The sequence below is a fragment of the Pristiophorus japonicus genome, chromosome 5 (genome assembly GCF_044704955.1).
Source record: "Pristiophorus japonicus isolate sPriJap1 chromosome 5, sPriJap1.hap1, whole genome shotgun sequence".
In the NCBI taxonomy this organism is placed as follows: Eukaryota; Metazoa; Chordata; class Chondrichthyes; family Pristiophoridae; genus Pristiophorus; species Pristiophorus japonicus.
The window spans coordinates 227,356,905-227,369,225 of NC_091981.1; the positions used below are offsets into that span (position 1 = coordinate 227,356,905).

The window sequence follows — 12,321 nt, forward strand, 5'->3', positions numbered from 1 at the left end:
GGCAATATCAGCCTGTCCTTTAAAACAGATAGAGGCCGAGATTCAGTCGCGCCCTGGTTGGGCGGTAACCACTGCGAGGCGGGATTTCCTGCGCCCGGCATGGAAGACATGCCCCGACAGCGAAATTGGAGTTTCACGCGCTCCATTTCCTTTCGAGGGCGGGACTGGGATGCTAACCACGGGAATATTCCAATGCTAGTCTGGCAGGAACACAGGGCCCTCCCCTTCCAATTCTGCATAGGGGAGAAGGAACCACCACTTCACCACTAGGGTGTCTCATGTCGGGCATGCGAACGATATGGCCTGCTCAACGGAGCTGGTTGAGCGTGGTCAGTGCTTTGATGCTGGGGATGTTGGCCTGAGCGAGAATACTGACGTTGGTGCGTCTATCTTCCCAGTGGATTTGCAGGATCTTGCGGAGGCAGCATAAGTGGTACTTCTCCAGCGCTTTGAGATGTCTGCTGTATATGGTCCATGTCTCTGCATATGGTCCACTGTCCTGTAGACTATAAGCTTGGTGCCAGATTTAAGGTCCTGGCCTTCAAACACTCTCTTCCACAGGCGACCGAAGACTGCGCTGGCACACTGGAGGCAGTGTTGGACCTCGTCATGGTCCACGTTGTGCAAGGCTGCATTGTGGATTTTGATGACCAGGGGCCGTGCTGTGTGGTGGGGTCAGGTTGGTGGAGGACCTTTGTCTCACGGATGGTTGGTGTAAGGTCCATGATTTCGTACGCCTCGGTGAAGGTGTTGATGATGGCTTGGAATTCGGCCTCTGAGTGTGCACAGACGTAAGCATCATCCGCATACTGAAGTTCAATGACAGAGGATGGGATGACCTTGAATCTAGCCTGGAGGCGGCGAAGGTTGAACAGGTTCCCATTGGTTCTATAGTTTAGTTCCACTCCAGCAGGGTGCTTGTTGAGAGTGCAATGAAGCATTGTCGCAAGGAAGATTGAGAAAAGCATTGGTGCAATGACGCAGCCCTACCTGACCCTGGTCCAGATATGGATTGGGTCTCTGGTAAATCCGTTGGTCAGGATCACGGCTTGCATGTCATCATGGAGCAGGTGGATGATGGTAACAAACCTTTGCGGGTAGCCGAAACTGAGGAGGACGCTCCATAGTCCCTCATGGTTGACAGTGCCAAAGGCCTTTGTGAGGTCAGAGAAGGCCATGTAAAGGGTTGATGCTATTCCCTGCATTTCTCTTGTAGTTGTCGCGCGGTGAAGATCCTAAGCAAGTGCTCTAATTGGAACTCCTACATGGCAAGCGAGCCCAAGGTGGGCAGAGGAAACGTTTCAAGGACACCCTCAAAGCCTCCTTGATAAAGTGCAACACCCCTACTGGCACCTGGGAATCCCTGGCCCAAGACTGCCCAAAATGGAGGAAGCGCATCCGAGAGGGCGATGAACACCTCGAGTCTCATCGCCGAGAACATGCAGAAATCAAGCGCAGACAACCGAAGGAGCATGCGAAAAACCAGTCTCCTCTCACACCCTTTCCTTCAACCACTGTCTGTCCCACCTGTGACAGAGACTGTAATTCCTGCATTGGACTGTGCAGCCACCTGAGAACTCACTATTAGAGTGGAAGCAAGTCTTCCTCGATTCCAAGGGACTGCCTATGATGATGACCAGTGAGCGGGGTGCCGCGGCAGCAGCCTGGCACAGAAGCTGAGTGGCGGGCTGTAGCATCGCGGCACGGACCCCGCAAATTGGACAAGGCAAGGCCGCAAGTGCAAAGTCCCAGGCGAGAAGTTGCTTGCGCACCGTTAGCTCCCCCAGAGGTGCTAATGGGAGGCACAAACAATGCAAGTTTCTTCCCCATAGAACCTAAAGGGCAGCTTAGTAATCGGTAGCGGCAACTTTTTCTGGGAGCCGTTTGCCACTGAAGTGCACTGTAGAGGAAGTTTGTGTGTAATGCTATTCAGGTGCAAAATGGCAGCAAAGAATTAATGCCCATTTTTACTCTGAATTGCATTATTTTCTCAGGCACAATTTGGAAGCAGAGCAGTTTGGAATCAGCACTAATAGTTTGAATAATGACTAATATTTCTTTTTGTTTCTGTGTCTATTATTTCGAATATAATTTTTAACACATTTGTTTTCTACATATTAGTAATTTGAATACAAATGACTGACTTGTGAAACATTGTACAGGAAGACAGATAAAGTGGAAGTGGCATTTATGCAATGAGTAACGGGCTTTTGCAAATCACCACTTAATAAAATTGAACATTCAACATACCAGCAAACATTCCTACCCTCAAACCACACTGATTGTTGCTAAGAACCATTATCAACTCCTGGTTGGTTAGTTACAATGTCAGTCACAACATCAGCTGCTACCTCATAGCCTTAAAGCATTTAGGAGAAGCGTGTTACCTCGCTATAACTATCAAGCAACTTTGAGTCACTATCCTGTGCTGCTGAGTAGGAACGTGACTTCTGGAAAAACCTGTGCTAAAAAAAAGCAAAAAAATTATAAAATGAATAGTTCTGCAAATTCCAGATCATCATTCCGCAGATTGAGTATGAGGTCAAATTCAAATTCACAATTGTCTGCTGCCGGCTCATATTCCTCACCAGTTGTTTGCTCCTTCAAGAAAACAATGAGCTATTCCACCCCATCCACCACCTCAAGTTGGCTGAACAAGGACAAAATGTTTGCTGATAACCAATTAGACTTTTCCCTGCTGGACTCCGTAAGTGAGGATTTCAAAGTCTGCCGCACCAACGAGAAAGAAAAACTGATAGACCTGAACAACCGCTTTGTGAGCTACATCGAGAAGGTGAGGTCCATGGAGCAACAAAACAAGATCCTTAATACTGAACTGCAGGAACTGAAGGGCAAAGGCACTTCCAAGATCGGGTACATCTATGAACAGGAGCTTAAGAAACTGCGGCAAGAGGTGGATCAGATCTCGAAGGAGAAATCCAGGATTGAAGTGGCAAGAGACAACTTGTTGGATGATGTCCACAAACTCAAACAAAAGTATGATTGTCTTTTTTACCTTCTTTTTATTTTGAAAGGTGGGGGATAGGGGAGTTGGAGATTATTTCGAGTGTCAGCCATGGCTCAGTGAAGAGCATCCTTGCCTCTGCGATAGAAGGTTGTGGGTTTATAATCCCACTCCTTGAGCATGAAAATTTATGCTGACACTCTTATGCAGTGCTGAGGGAATGCTGCACTGTCAGAGGTGCTGTCTTTCAGATAAGATGTTAAACCGAGGCCCCGTCTGCTCTTTCAGGTGGACATAAAAGATCCTATGGTGCTATTTCGAAGAAGAGCCGGGTAGTTATTCCCCGTGTCCTGGCCAATATTTATCCCTCAATCAACATTACTAAAATTAGATTATCTGGTCATTATCACATTGCTAATTGTGGGAGCTTGCTGTGCACAAATCGGTTGCTGCGTTTCCTACATTACGACAGTGACTGCACTTCAAAAGTACATCATTGGCTTTAAAGTGCTTTGAGATGACCGGTGGTTGTGAAAGGCACGCAATTAATGCTAGTCTTTCTTTTTTTAATTTTCTTTCCACTTCTGACTGGTAAAAATATGAAACTTTTAGTGAGTAGAATTTCTTGTCAATTTCAAATATTTCATAAACTTAATCCAATTTGTTTTTTAGTTACCTGCAAAAATGGTTTAGTTTTAAAACAAACGGGCACTGGGTCTCATTTTGTTGCCCCTCCCAACGAGACTAAGGCCGAGAAATTCGGGTCATTGCTGTCTCCTGTTAGCGCCCCAGACCCTAAATTGGGTATCGCTCCCTAAAGCTGCGCCAGGCGATGCCAGCGACAGCTTTAGGGGAAGTGAACTGGGTGGCCAGCCACTCGCAGGGCCATAGTTAATGGGGACGTGTGGGCCTTTTAAAATAAAATATCTCCGATTTTGTCGTTGGTGCTTTGAACGCGGGATCCGTGCGGTGATCGGTTAGCCTGGCACTGTTGGCATTGCACACTCGCTCCCCGGTGGCTGAAGTAGGACTCTTTCATTACTGCAGAGTTTGCAGCTTGGGCCCTTCCCTTTAATTAAGGGAAGAGCCCCTCCATGCGGCCCAGTGTGTAGCGCTGCACCCCGCTCCTGACACGTCTGCCCCACTACTGCGGCAGAAACAAAGTGGAGTGTGTTATTTCAGGGGTGGTAACCCTAATTTCTCACGAGAGTCGAGACTTCTGCGCCTCGCGACTGTTACCACCCCCAAACGGGGAGGTGCGCAATTCTTCTCCCGAAGTTTGAAAAGCATCCAGGATAAATACTTAAATTGAAACTGCCTCGTATACATCAACATTTTCTTGTGTCTTCACAGTTGTCCCATTAAGCTGATATTTTAAAAAGTGTGATGTCTTAAAATGTCTGTTGGAAACAGGAAGCTTTGATAGTTTACAAAATGTCTAATTTTCTCACATAAATGAAATAATAATGACTATTCAAGTGCTATTCCCATCATTATTTTCTCCAGCAAATTGAAATTAATACATTTTTTTGAATTAGATTAGCCTGACACAATCTATTTACTGTTAGTTTTAAACATCTTGAATCTATGTTCCTATAAAAATTACCCTGAGCAAAGTAGAACTAAATCACAAGTACTGTCTATTCAGTCTCCCCGTGGAAACATCATCAGATTCCCTGACAATCATACTATTGGAATGAAAATCAGATGTGCTCTATAACATGTGAGTGATACACCCACCAGATGAACAGTCCTTGTTACCCCCTTCACCACTCCTGCCACTTTGCATTAAAGAACAGTCAAACCATTCAGCTAATCTCTATATCACTGACATTCTGACTATGCAGACTAACTACAGCTGTATTTGCAATGAAAAGAGACCACACATCAAAATTCCAAATACGAAAAAAGAGCTGAAACGTTATTTACAACAGAAGTTTTAACTAAAATCACCCAAGTGTTTTTCTTGTCAGAAGTTTTCTTCACTCTACATACCTATGAGATGCTCCTCCAGTGGCTTCAGCTGAGTGGGTGAAAGGCTGTTGTTTCTGATGCGGGGACCTTTGGTATGACTGTGGTTGGTGACTCCTGGGTGCTCGAGTCTAAGAGGCCCCAGCTACAGACTGTTGCATTTTGGCTTCCGCTAGCCGAGTCTAACCCAGATGGCTTCCTGGCACAATACTGGGTCGTGGGTTGAGGGGGTGGTGAGGGAGCAAACAAGCCAACATTCTGAGAGAGGTCAACACATGCCAGTCCCGCTGCACCAGTGCCACTCCTGTGGGGCTGAGCTCATTACTTCCACTTATCTGTGGGAGGGCAGAGTGCAGAAGAAGTGATTCTTTGAAACACCCTATCCACTTGATCCACCATTCTCTCCAAAGTTGACATCTGCCTTTCCAAGGTGGATGTCTGTCTATCCAAGATGGAGCACAGGTTTGAGCTCAAAGATTTCATGGCAGCCATTTGAGCTACCACCAAAGCTGCAAAAGGCTGTGAACATTGACTCCTGTTGTGAGTACTCTGCTGCAGTGTCCCTGGAGGTGGCCACACTCTTCAAGGCAGAGTGCTGATGCCCTGGGAGAGGACACAACACAGCAGTGAAATTATTTGCCAGGCCTTCCAATATCTCATACAACTGCTTGTGTGAGGCAAGCCATTTTTTTCTAATTGCTGGCCCCCTGAAGTCCACATCTCTGTCCAATTCGACAGAGCTGGGAGAGGACCTTGCAATGTGGTGAGCTGACTCTTGGGCTGTCCCTGCCACCACTACCTGTTCATACGCATGAGTCTTCGGTGCATCACCATGTGCAGACCCTGCTGAAGGGTTCCCAAAAATTCCCATGAGTCCCTCTCTCTGAAAATTAAAGAAAAGTTCCTCTTGGACTGTTAAGGTGAGCTTTGGATTTTTCAAGTGGAGATCTAAGTTTTAAAAGGAAAAAGGCAAAAGTCGGTCAACCTCATGGAAGCCCCCCCCGCCCCCCCCCCCGCCACCCCGCCTAGTGTTTGGACTTTTTGAAAAGAGAATTCAAAATGGATCTAAATTACAGAAGCCTGAGATCCCCTAAACATCTATGGGAAGGAGCTTATCAATTTTAAGATTCTACAACATTTTGGCTGCGAAAAAGAGTTACCGAATACAGGAGGAGGGGCTAACCTCTGTAAAGCAAATTCATGTATTAAGGATCCCAGACTGTCTGGGGGAACTATGCAGCACCAATTCACCCCCTAAGAGATAATCAAATTACCAGCCATTATCTAAACTACAGAACTCATCCAAAATATGCAAGAAGCCGATTATCCAATCAACTACTATGGAAATCATGAGCCCAACTAGATGGCCAGGAAACTGGACAATCCTAAAACAATGCAAAACCAGTGATAGCACATTATCACACCCTAATCGAGTTATTGCTGACAACTGCTTTGGGCTGAAGATAAGGAAGCCTGTTTTAATATAATTGAAAGCCTGTTCTAGCAGTTAGGGCTGCTTCTAGAGACACTATTGAGGTAGCAGTCTCGTTGCATAAGGTTAACACCAGCCTCAAAAAGTGGGACCCCGGAACATCGGTGAAAGGAATCTCTAAAACCCAGAAGGACAACACCACGACAGCAAACAGGCTTTCAAAACGACTATCAGAAAGTTTCAGACCATCGCGACCAATCAAACAGTCAACCGGAACCAACCCGACAAAACCGAAGAAAAACCAAAGATTTTTCCACTCTACAAGCTAGTCCTACGCTACCAAGGGGTAAAACATTACCTAACGGAACTTTTAAGACTACCCTGACCAAGGAAAAGTGAATACTCACCCCACAAGTCCAATACGCACCTTACTGCATCAGCGGACTCAGCCCAACTAAAGAAGTGACGCAGGTTGAGGTCCTCAACGAGGTCCGGGGTACAGACTACAGAACCCGAACAACTAAGGCGAACCCCAGAGTTTGGAACAGGACCAGGACAACTAAGGCGAACCCCGGAGTTGGAACTGTCAAAAGGGAATTGGCGAGCATGGTCCCTGAAACCCCAGAGTTCTAACCTAGCTAGATAGTGGGTCTGGGAGGTTGGGTTTTTCTTACTGTTCCTACCTGTTGATGTTCTTGTATGTTTTCCCCTTCCAGGTTTTGGGAGGTGGGAGGACTGTGTTCTTTTAATCTGTTATATGTGTTATGTGTTCTTCCCAAATATAGAGCATTTGAGTTGCCATTTCTCCCAATTTGTACCTGATTACTGTGATTATTATAAACGTGTCCTTTTACTCTGTTTGAACACAATAAAACCACCCAACTGACTCTGTCTCAGTTTCTCACAACCCCCAAATCGTCCACAGTCTAGAATCCAGGGTGTGGGGCGCCTCGAAAATGCCAAGGAGTCAGAGAAACCTGACCAAAATAACACCCTTACACCGCTACCATCAAGTAGCCCAGCCATGGTGCCAATCTCTGCTGGTACTTTGGAGTGATGGAGCACATGCCAATGCCTCCTCCAAAAAATTCTCCTCCTCTGGGCTGTATTCTGTAGCGCCCTCTGGCTGTTGAGAAGGACCTAGAGGAAACGGAAAAGAGTTAAGGTGCCATTGGAAGGCTACAAAGTTGCAGAAGACATGCATCACAATATAATTTGATGCGGTCAAGTTGGCTGAATGTGCGTTCTTCCATTACTTAACGAAGGGGTATAAGTAATTATAAGAGACCCTTTTCAGTGACACTCAAGCCTTGGAATGCCCATTATGCACTGCTCTAGCGGGCAAACTTGGATTGCTGCTCCAGCTCATTCAGGATCATGAGGCTAGTTGTGCTGGTAGTGCCTATGCTGAGAGGGAGAAGAAGCAAGATAAAAGCAGAATGAGGAAGTGTTGAATGGGGAGCATGTGTGTGGAATATGAAATGAGGAAGGAGTCCTTGGAGAAGGTGGTGATTATGCAAAGGTTAGCAAGTGAGGAGAATGCTGCGAGTGGCTGGTTTGAAGGGAGGAAGGAAGAGGCAAGTTTGTGTAATGAGAATGAAAGGTGGTGTAGTGTTCCCTTGTAATGAGTGGTGAAAGAAATGATGGATGGAATGGAATTTTTCAGAGTGTTCAGAGGTGGAGAGTAGAACTAGTGCCATGTGTTCTAGAGAGGGGGATAAATAAAGTGTTCAGTCTTACTATTCTAGTGAGGTCATTGAAATGCTTCCTGCACTGGATCTAGGTCCTGGGGGTAACACTCCTGTAACTAATGATGTCTAAAATCTCTCCATACCTGGAGGACAACAGTTCTGGCATGGCTGGGAAACAAGAACTCCCTCTTTGCCCTCAACTCTGCAAATACCACCAGGGAGGCTTCTGACAACCTGGGAGTTTGCCAACGACTCACTTCTCAGACGATTCTTGTTGCAGCACTCTGGAAATGAAAGAAGCCAGAAAGGAATGCAACCTTGCTTTAAGAGATGCATTCCCTCTTTAAATAGACTTCTGACTGACCCGCCGGAAATTGTGCCCCGGTTGGGTCAGCAAATTCAGTGGGAAACCCGCCAGTGAGATGATAATGAAGCCTGGAAATTAAAGTATTCTGGATATGTTTTTGACTGCAGTGGGTAAGTTTTAAAATTAAATTAAAATTCACCCACTAAAAACAGACTCATCTTGCAAAATGTACCCTTCCGTGTAGGTTTTAAACCAAATGAGACATGGTTTAAAGATCCCAAAATCTGCAAAAAGAGCAGAATACATGTTTCCCTCAAATATAATATTTTTATATGACAAATCATGTTCCCCGCCCTTAGAAAACTGTCGGGTTAAACCAACAAATCTAGTATGCACAATAAGGTCACATAGTTCTGAAACAGAGAAAATTGTTGCAATATCATTTTTGCACTGTTTTACCCAGAAAGATCTTTGCATAACATGCTTTTGGAAATCTATGCTTATGACAAGGCATCTTTACAATGAGATGGTGCAACCCACACCACATGCTACTCACAAGAAAGCAGAGAATGGGGGGAACTATTTGTCCTATCCTTCGACAGGCTATTGGTATGTGAATGAAGGCAAAACCCACAGAATGCATTTGATGGTTAGTCCCAGCTCTTTCAAAACCATACTTCAGCTGATTCTGCTATGTTGGAACTCAGAAGCAAAATATATACTGTCTCTGACATGTGTGATAGCCAATAAAAATAGGCACAGAACAAAGTAGTGGACAATATAAGGCTTTACTTTAAAAATAGTGGGCTGGATTTTCGGTTCCGCTCCGCTCCGTTTTTTGCCCCGGAGCGGTGGCAATGGCGGCGGTGAGGTCTTCTGGATGGGCGGTCAGCCTCCAGCGCCCGGCAGTGAACTTCGGGTCTGGTTTTGTGGTGGTGCGGAACAGCACCGCCTGGAACAGCTGCGCCGGTGTGCAATGCCTCTGGTTGCGACACCGGCATGAATTTGAGCTGCTGCCCGACCCGTCCACCCGAGCACGCCTTGCAATGACCACCTGAGAAATCAGGGCGGTCCAACCATTCCGTCAGAGATGAGGTGAGTAATGGACTCCTAAGGTAAGTGTGATTGTTTTTTATTTTTATTGTTTTAGCGATTTATGTTGTGGTGGCATGGGCAATGTTTTGGGAATGTTTTTGTGGGGGCTTTTTCAGTTCACTCCCTCCCCCCCCCCGACCAGGCGCCTCACGGAGCGCTCCCATGCCAGCTCTTTAGCTTGGGAGTTTCCCATCCTAGCACCAAGAGAGGTGTACAACACCTCCCTTAGCGCTGCGCCTCCTGATGCCCAAACTTACCTACTAAGGCGCAAACTATTCCTGGCCGCTAACTTTTCCGCTCTGCCACCATTATCGCCCCAAGAACATAAAAGCCTAAAATCCAGCCTATGTTAAAAATGCAATGCCAGGTCAAACAAATACTTTTTATTAAATACTAATTAAATGTTGCATGGAGTTCCTTTCACTTCAACACTTTTAAACAAAGTGAATATATCAATTGAAACAATGGTCACTAGGTGCACTGTTGGTACTACATGGTCATCATTTAAAATATGGCCTGGAAAGATAAATATGGCAATGTTAGCTTTTCAGGTAAATAATTTTCAGGACTATAGGCCCAAATTTGGCCCGCCGTTTTTTTCGGCGCACCTCCGAGCCCCCCGCCGACATTTTACATCAGAAGCAGTGCCAAAAAAAATCCGTGCGATCATGGCTGATTCTCGGGCTGTCTGTGGAGCTGGTGTGGTGCAGAAGATAGCGAGGGGGGTGGAACTAGGTCCCGGCACTGAAAACAGTGCTGGGACCACTGCACATGCGCGCTAGAGTGGGCTCCGAATGGGCTCCCTCATTGGCGGCCCACTGCTTTCCCTAAGGTAGGAGTTCTATTTTTTATTTGTTATCTACTGATTGATTTTGGTGCTTTAGGTGCAGGGTTCCTTCTATTTTTTTATTTGTTATTTATTGATTGCTTATTACTTTGGTCTTGGTGCTTTAGGTGCAGGGTTCCTTCTATTTTATTTGTTAATTAATTGCTTATTATTTTTTGTGCTTTGTTTGGTGCTTGGTGGTGCTTTAACTGTAATTACTTGCACCGATTCCTTAACTGTAAGTAAGGTCTTTCTGTGCGGACAAAAGTGGACACCAAAGTGGCCCTAAGTTAGTTTACTGTAAAGTCCTTACACAATACCACAAATCCATATGAGGCACATTCTATGGACGAGGTCACTCTGTGACCTGCACCTTTATTCACAGGACCAAGAAGTGCTCTCCTGTGTGGGACCTCCCTTTTTATATACCTGGATGACCAGGTGAGGAGTGTCTCCCACAAGTTCACCCCCTGTGGTCAAGGTGTGCATTTCACAAGTATATACAGTATTGCAGTGTTGTTACATGAAGGTGACATACATGACATTTAGTATAACTTTTTTCTGGCCAAATTGGCATAAATGGTGTAAGTGGCCGGGAACGCCCCCTTTTGAAAAAGAAACTGACCTAACAAAATACCTAACTAACTCACTTATACTGGCGCAAATTAAGTGGCCATATTTGCAACTAAAAAGATACACCAGAAAAATCAAGTTAGACCAAAAAAAACAGTGCAACTCATGGGGAAATTTGGGCTCTATAACTCAGTAATAAGGTAATAGTCTCCACCTGCAAGATAATGCTGCCACTGAATAATGAATATTTTCATTGAACTATTGGAGGACTTTGATTCCTGATGTGGCTTCACACATGGTGGCATTTCCATGGTTTGCTGCCTGAGTGGAGCAAAGAATTTGTGGCGTTAAATTCATCTTGGATGGTAGTGTAAAACATAGCCAATCGATAGTTGGTTTTACACTCCATCCAATTTTATTTTCCATTGAAGTAAATATAATTTAAATACCTTCCTCCTATTAGTTAAATCTGTTGAACTCGCTTACATAGAAACATAGAAACATATAAAATAGGTGCAGGAGTAGGCCATTCGGCCCTTCTAGCCTGCACCGCCATTCAATGAGTTCATGGCTGAACATGCAACTTCAGTACCCCATTCCTGCTTTCTCGCCATACCCCTTGATCCCCCTAGTAGTAAGGACTTCATCTAACTCCTTTTTGAATATATTTAGTGAATTGGCCTCAACTACTTTCTGTGGTAGAGAATTCCACAGGTTCACCACTCTCTGGGTGAAGAAGTTTCTCCTCATCTCAGTCCTAAATGGCTTTACCCCTTATCCTTAGACTGTGTCTCCTGGTTCTGGACTTCTTCAACATTGGGAACATTCTTCCTGCATCTAACCTGTCTAACCCCGTCAGAATTTTAAACGTTTCTATGAGGTCCCCTCTCATTCTTCTGAACTCCAGTGAATACAAGCCCAGTTGATCCAGTCTTTCTTGATAGGTCAGTCCCGCCATCCCGGGAATCAGTCTGATGAACCTTCGCTGCACTCCCTCAATAGCAAGAATGTCCTTCCTCAGGTTATGAGACCAAAACTGTACACAATACTCCAGGTGTGGCCTCACCAAGGCCCTGTACAACTGTAGCAACACCTCCCTGCCCCACAAGTAAACTCTAGAAATATTCAACAGGTCAGTCAGTTTTGTTTTAGATTTCTAGCACCTGTAGTGTTTTGCTTTTTGTTTGCAAGTGAATTCTGACTCACTATCCTTGTTATCCTCAAACCTGGTCAAAAATACACTTGCACATCTTCTCTGTCTGAAGCTGAGATAAGTCTCCATCATTTCTACACAACATAAGATTTGCTGAAAAAAATTGCGTGTCTAATCGACGCACACTATTGTGGCGAGGATGAGATACCTGTGAATTGTGAATCACTGCAAGTTGCTAGCCGATTTACATCACTCCGCCATTAGCTTTGCGAAAACAGCGTCTCAGCCTTAACCTCCCCATGATTTTC

General features: G+C 45.3%; 1 protein-coding gene across 1 annotated transcript in view; it reads left to right on the plus strand.

Annotated features, from left to right (window-relative positions):
- Positions 1 to 2,278: 2,278 nt before the first annotated feature.
- LOC139263972 (vimentin-like) overlaps positions 2,279 to 12,321 on the plus strand; it is a 37,700-nt gene continuing 27,657 nt past the window's right edge. Inside the window, exon 1 of the mRNA XM_070880071.1 lies at positions 2,279 to 2,997. Coding sequence (XP_070736172.1) covers positions 2,492 to 2,997 — 506 coding nt within the window. The 5' untranslated portion in view covers positions 2,279 to 2,491. The remainder of the gene's footprint in view (positions 2,998 to 12,321) is intronic.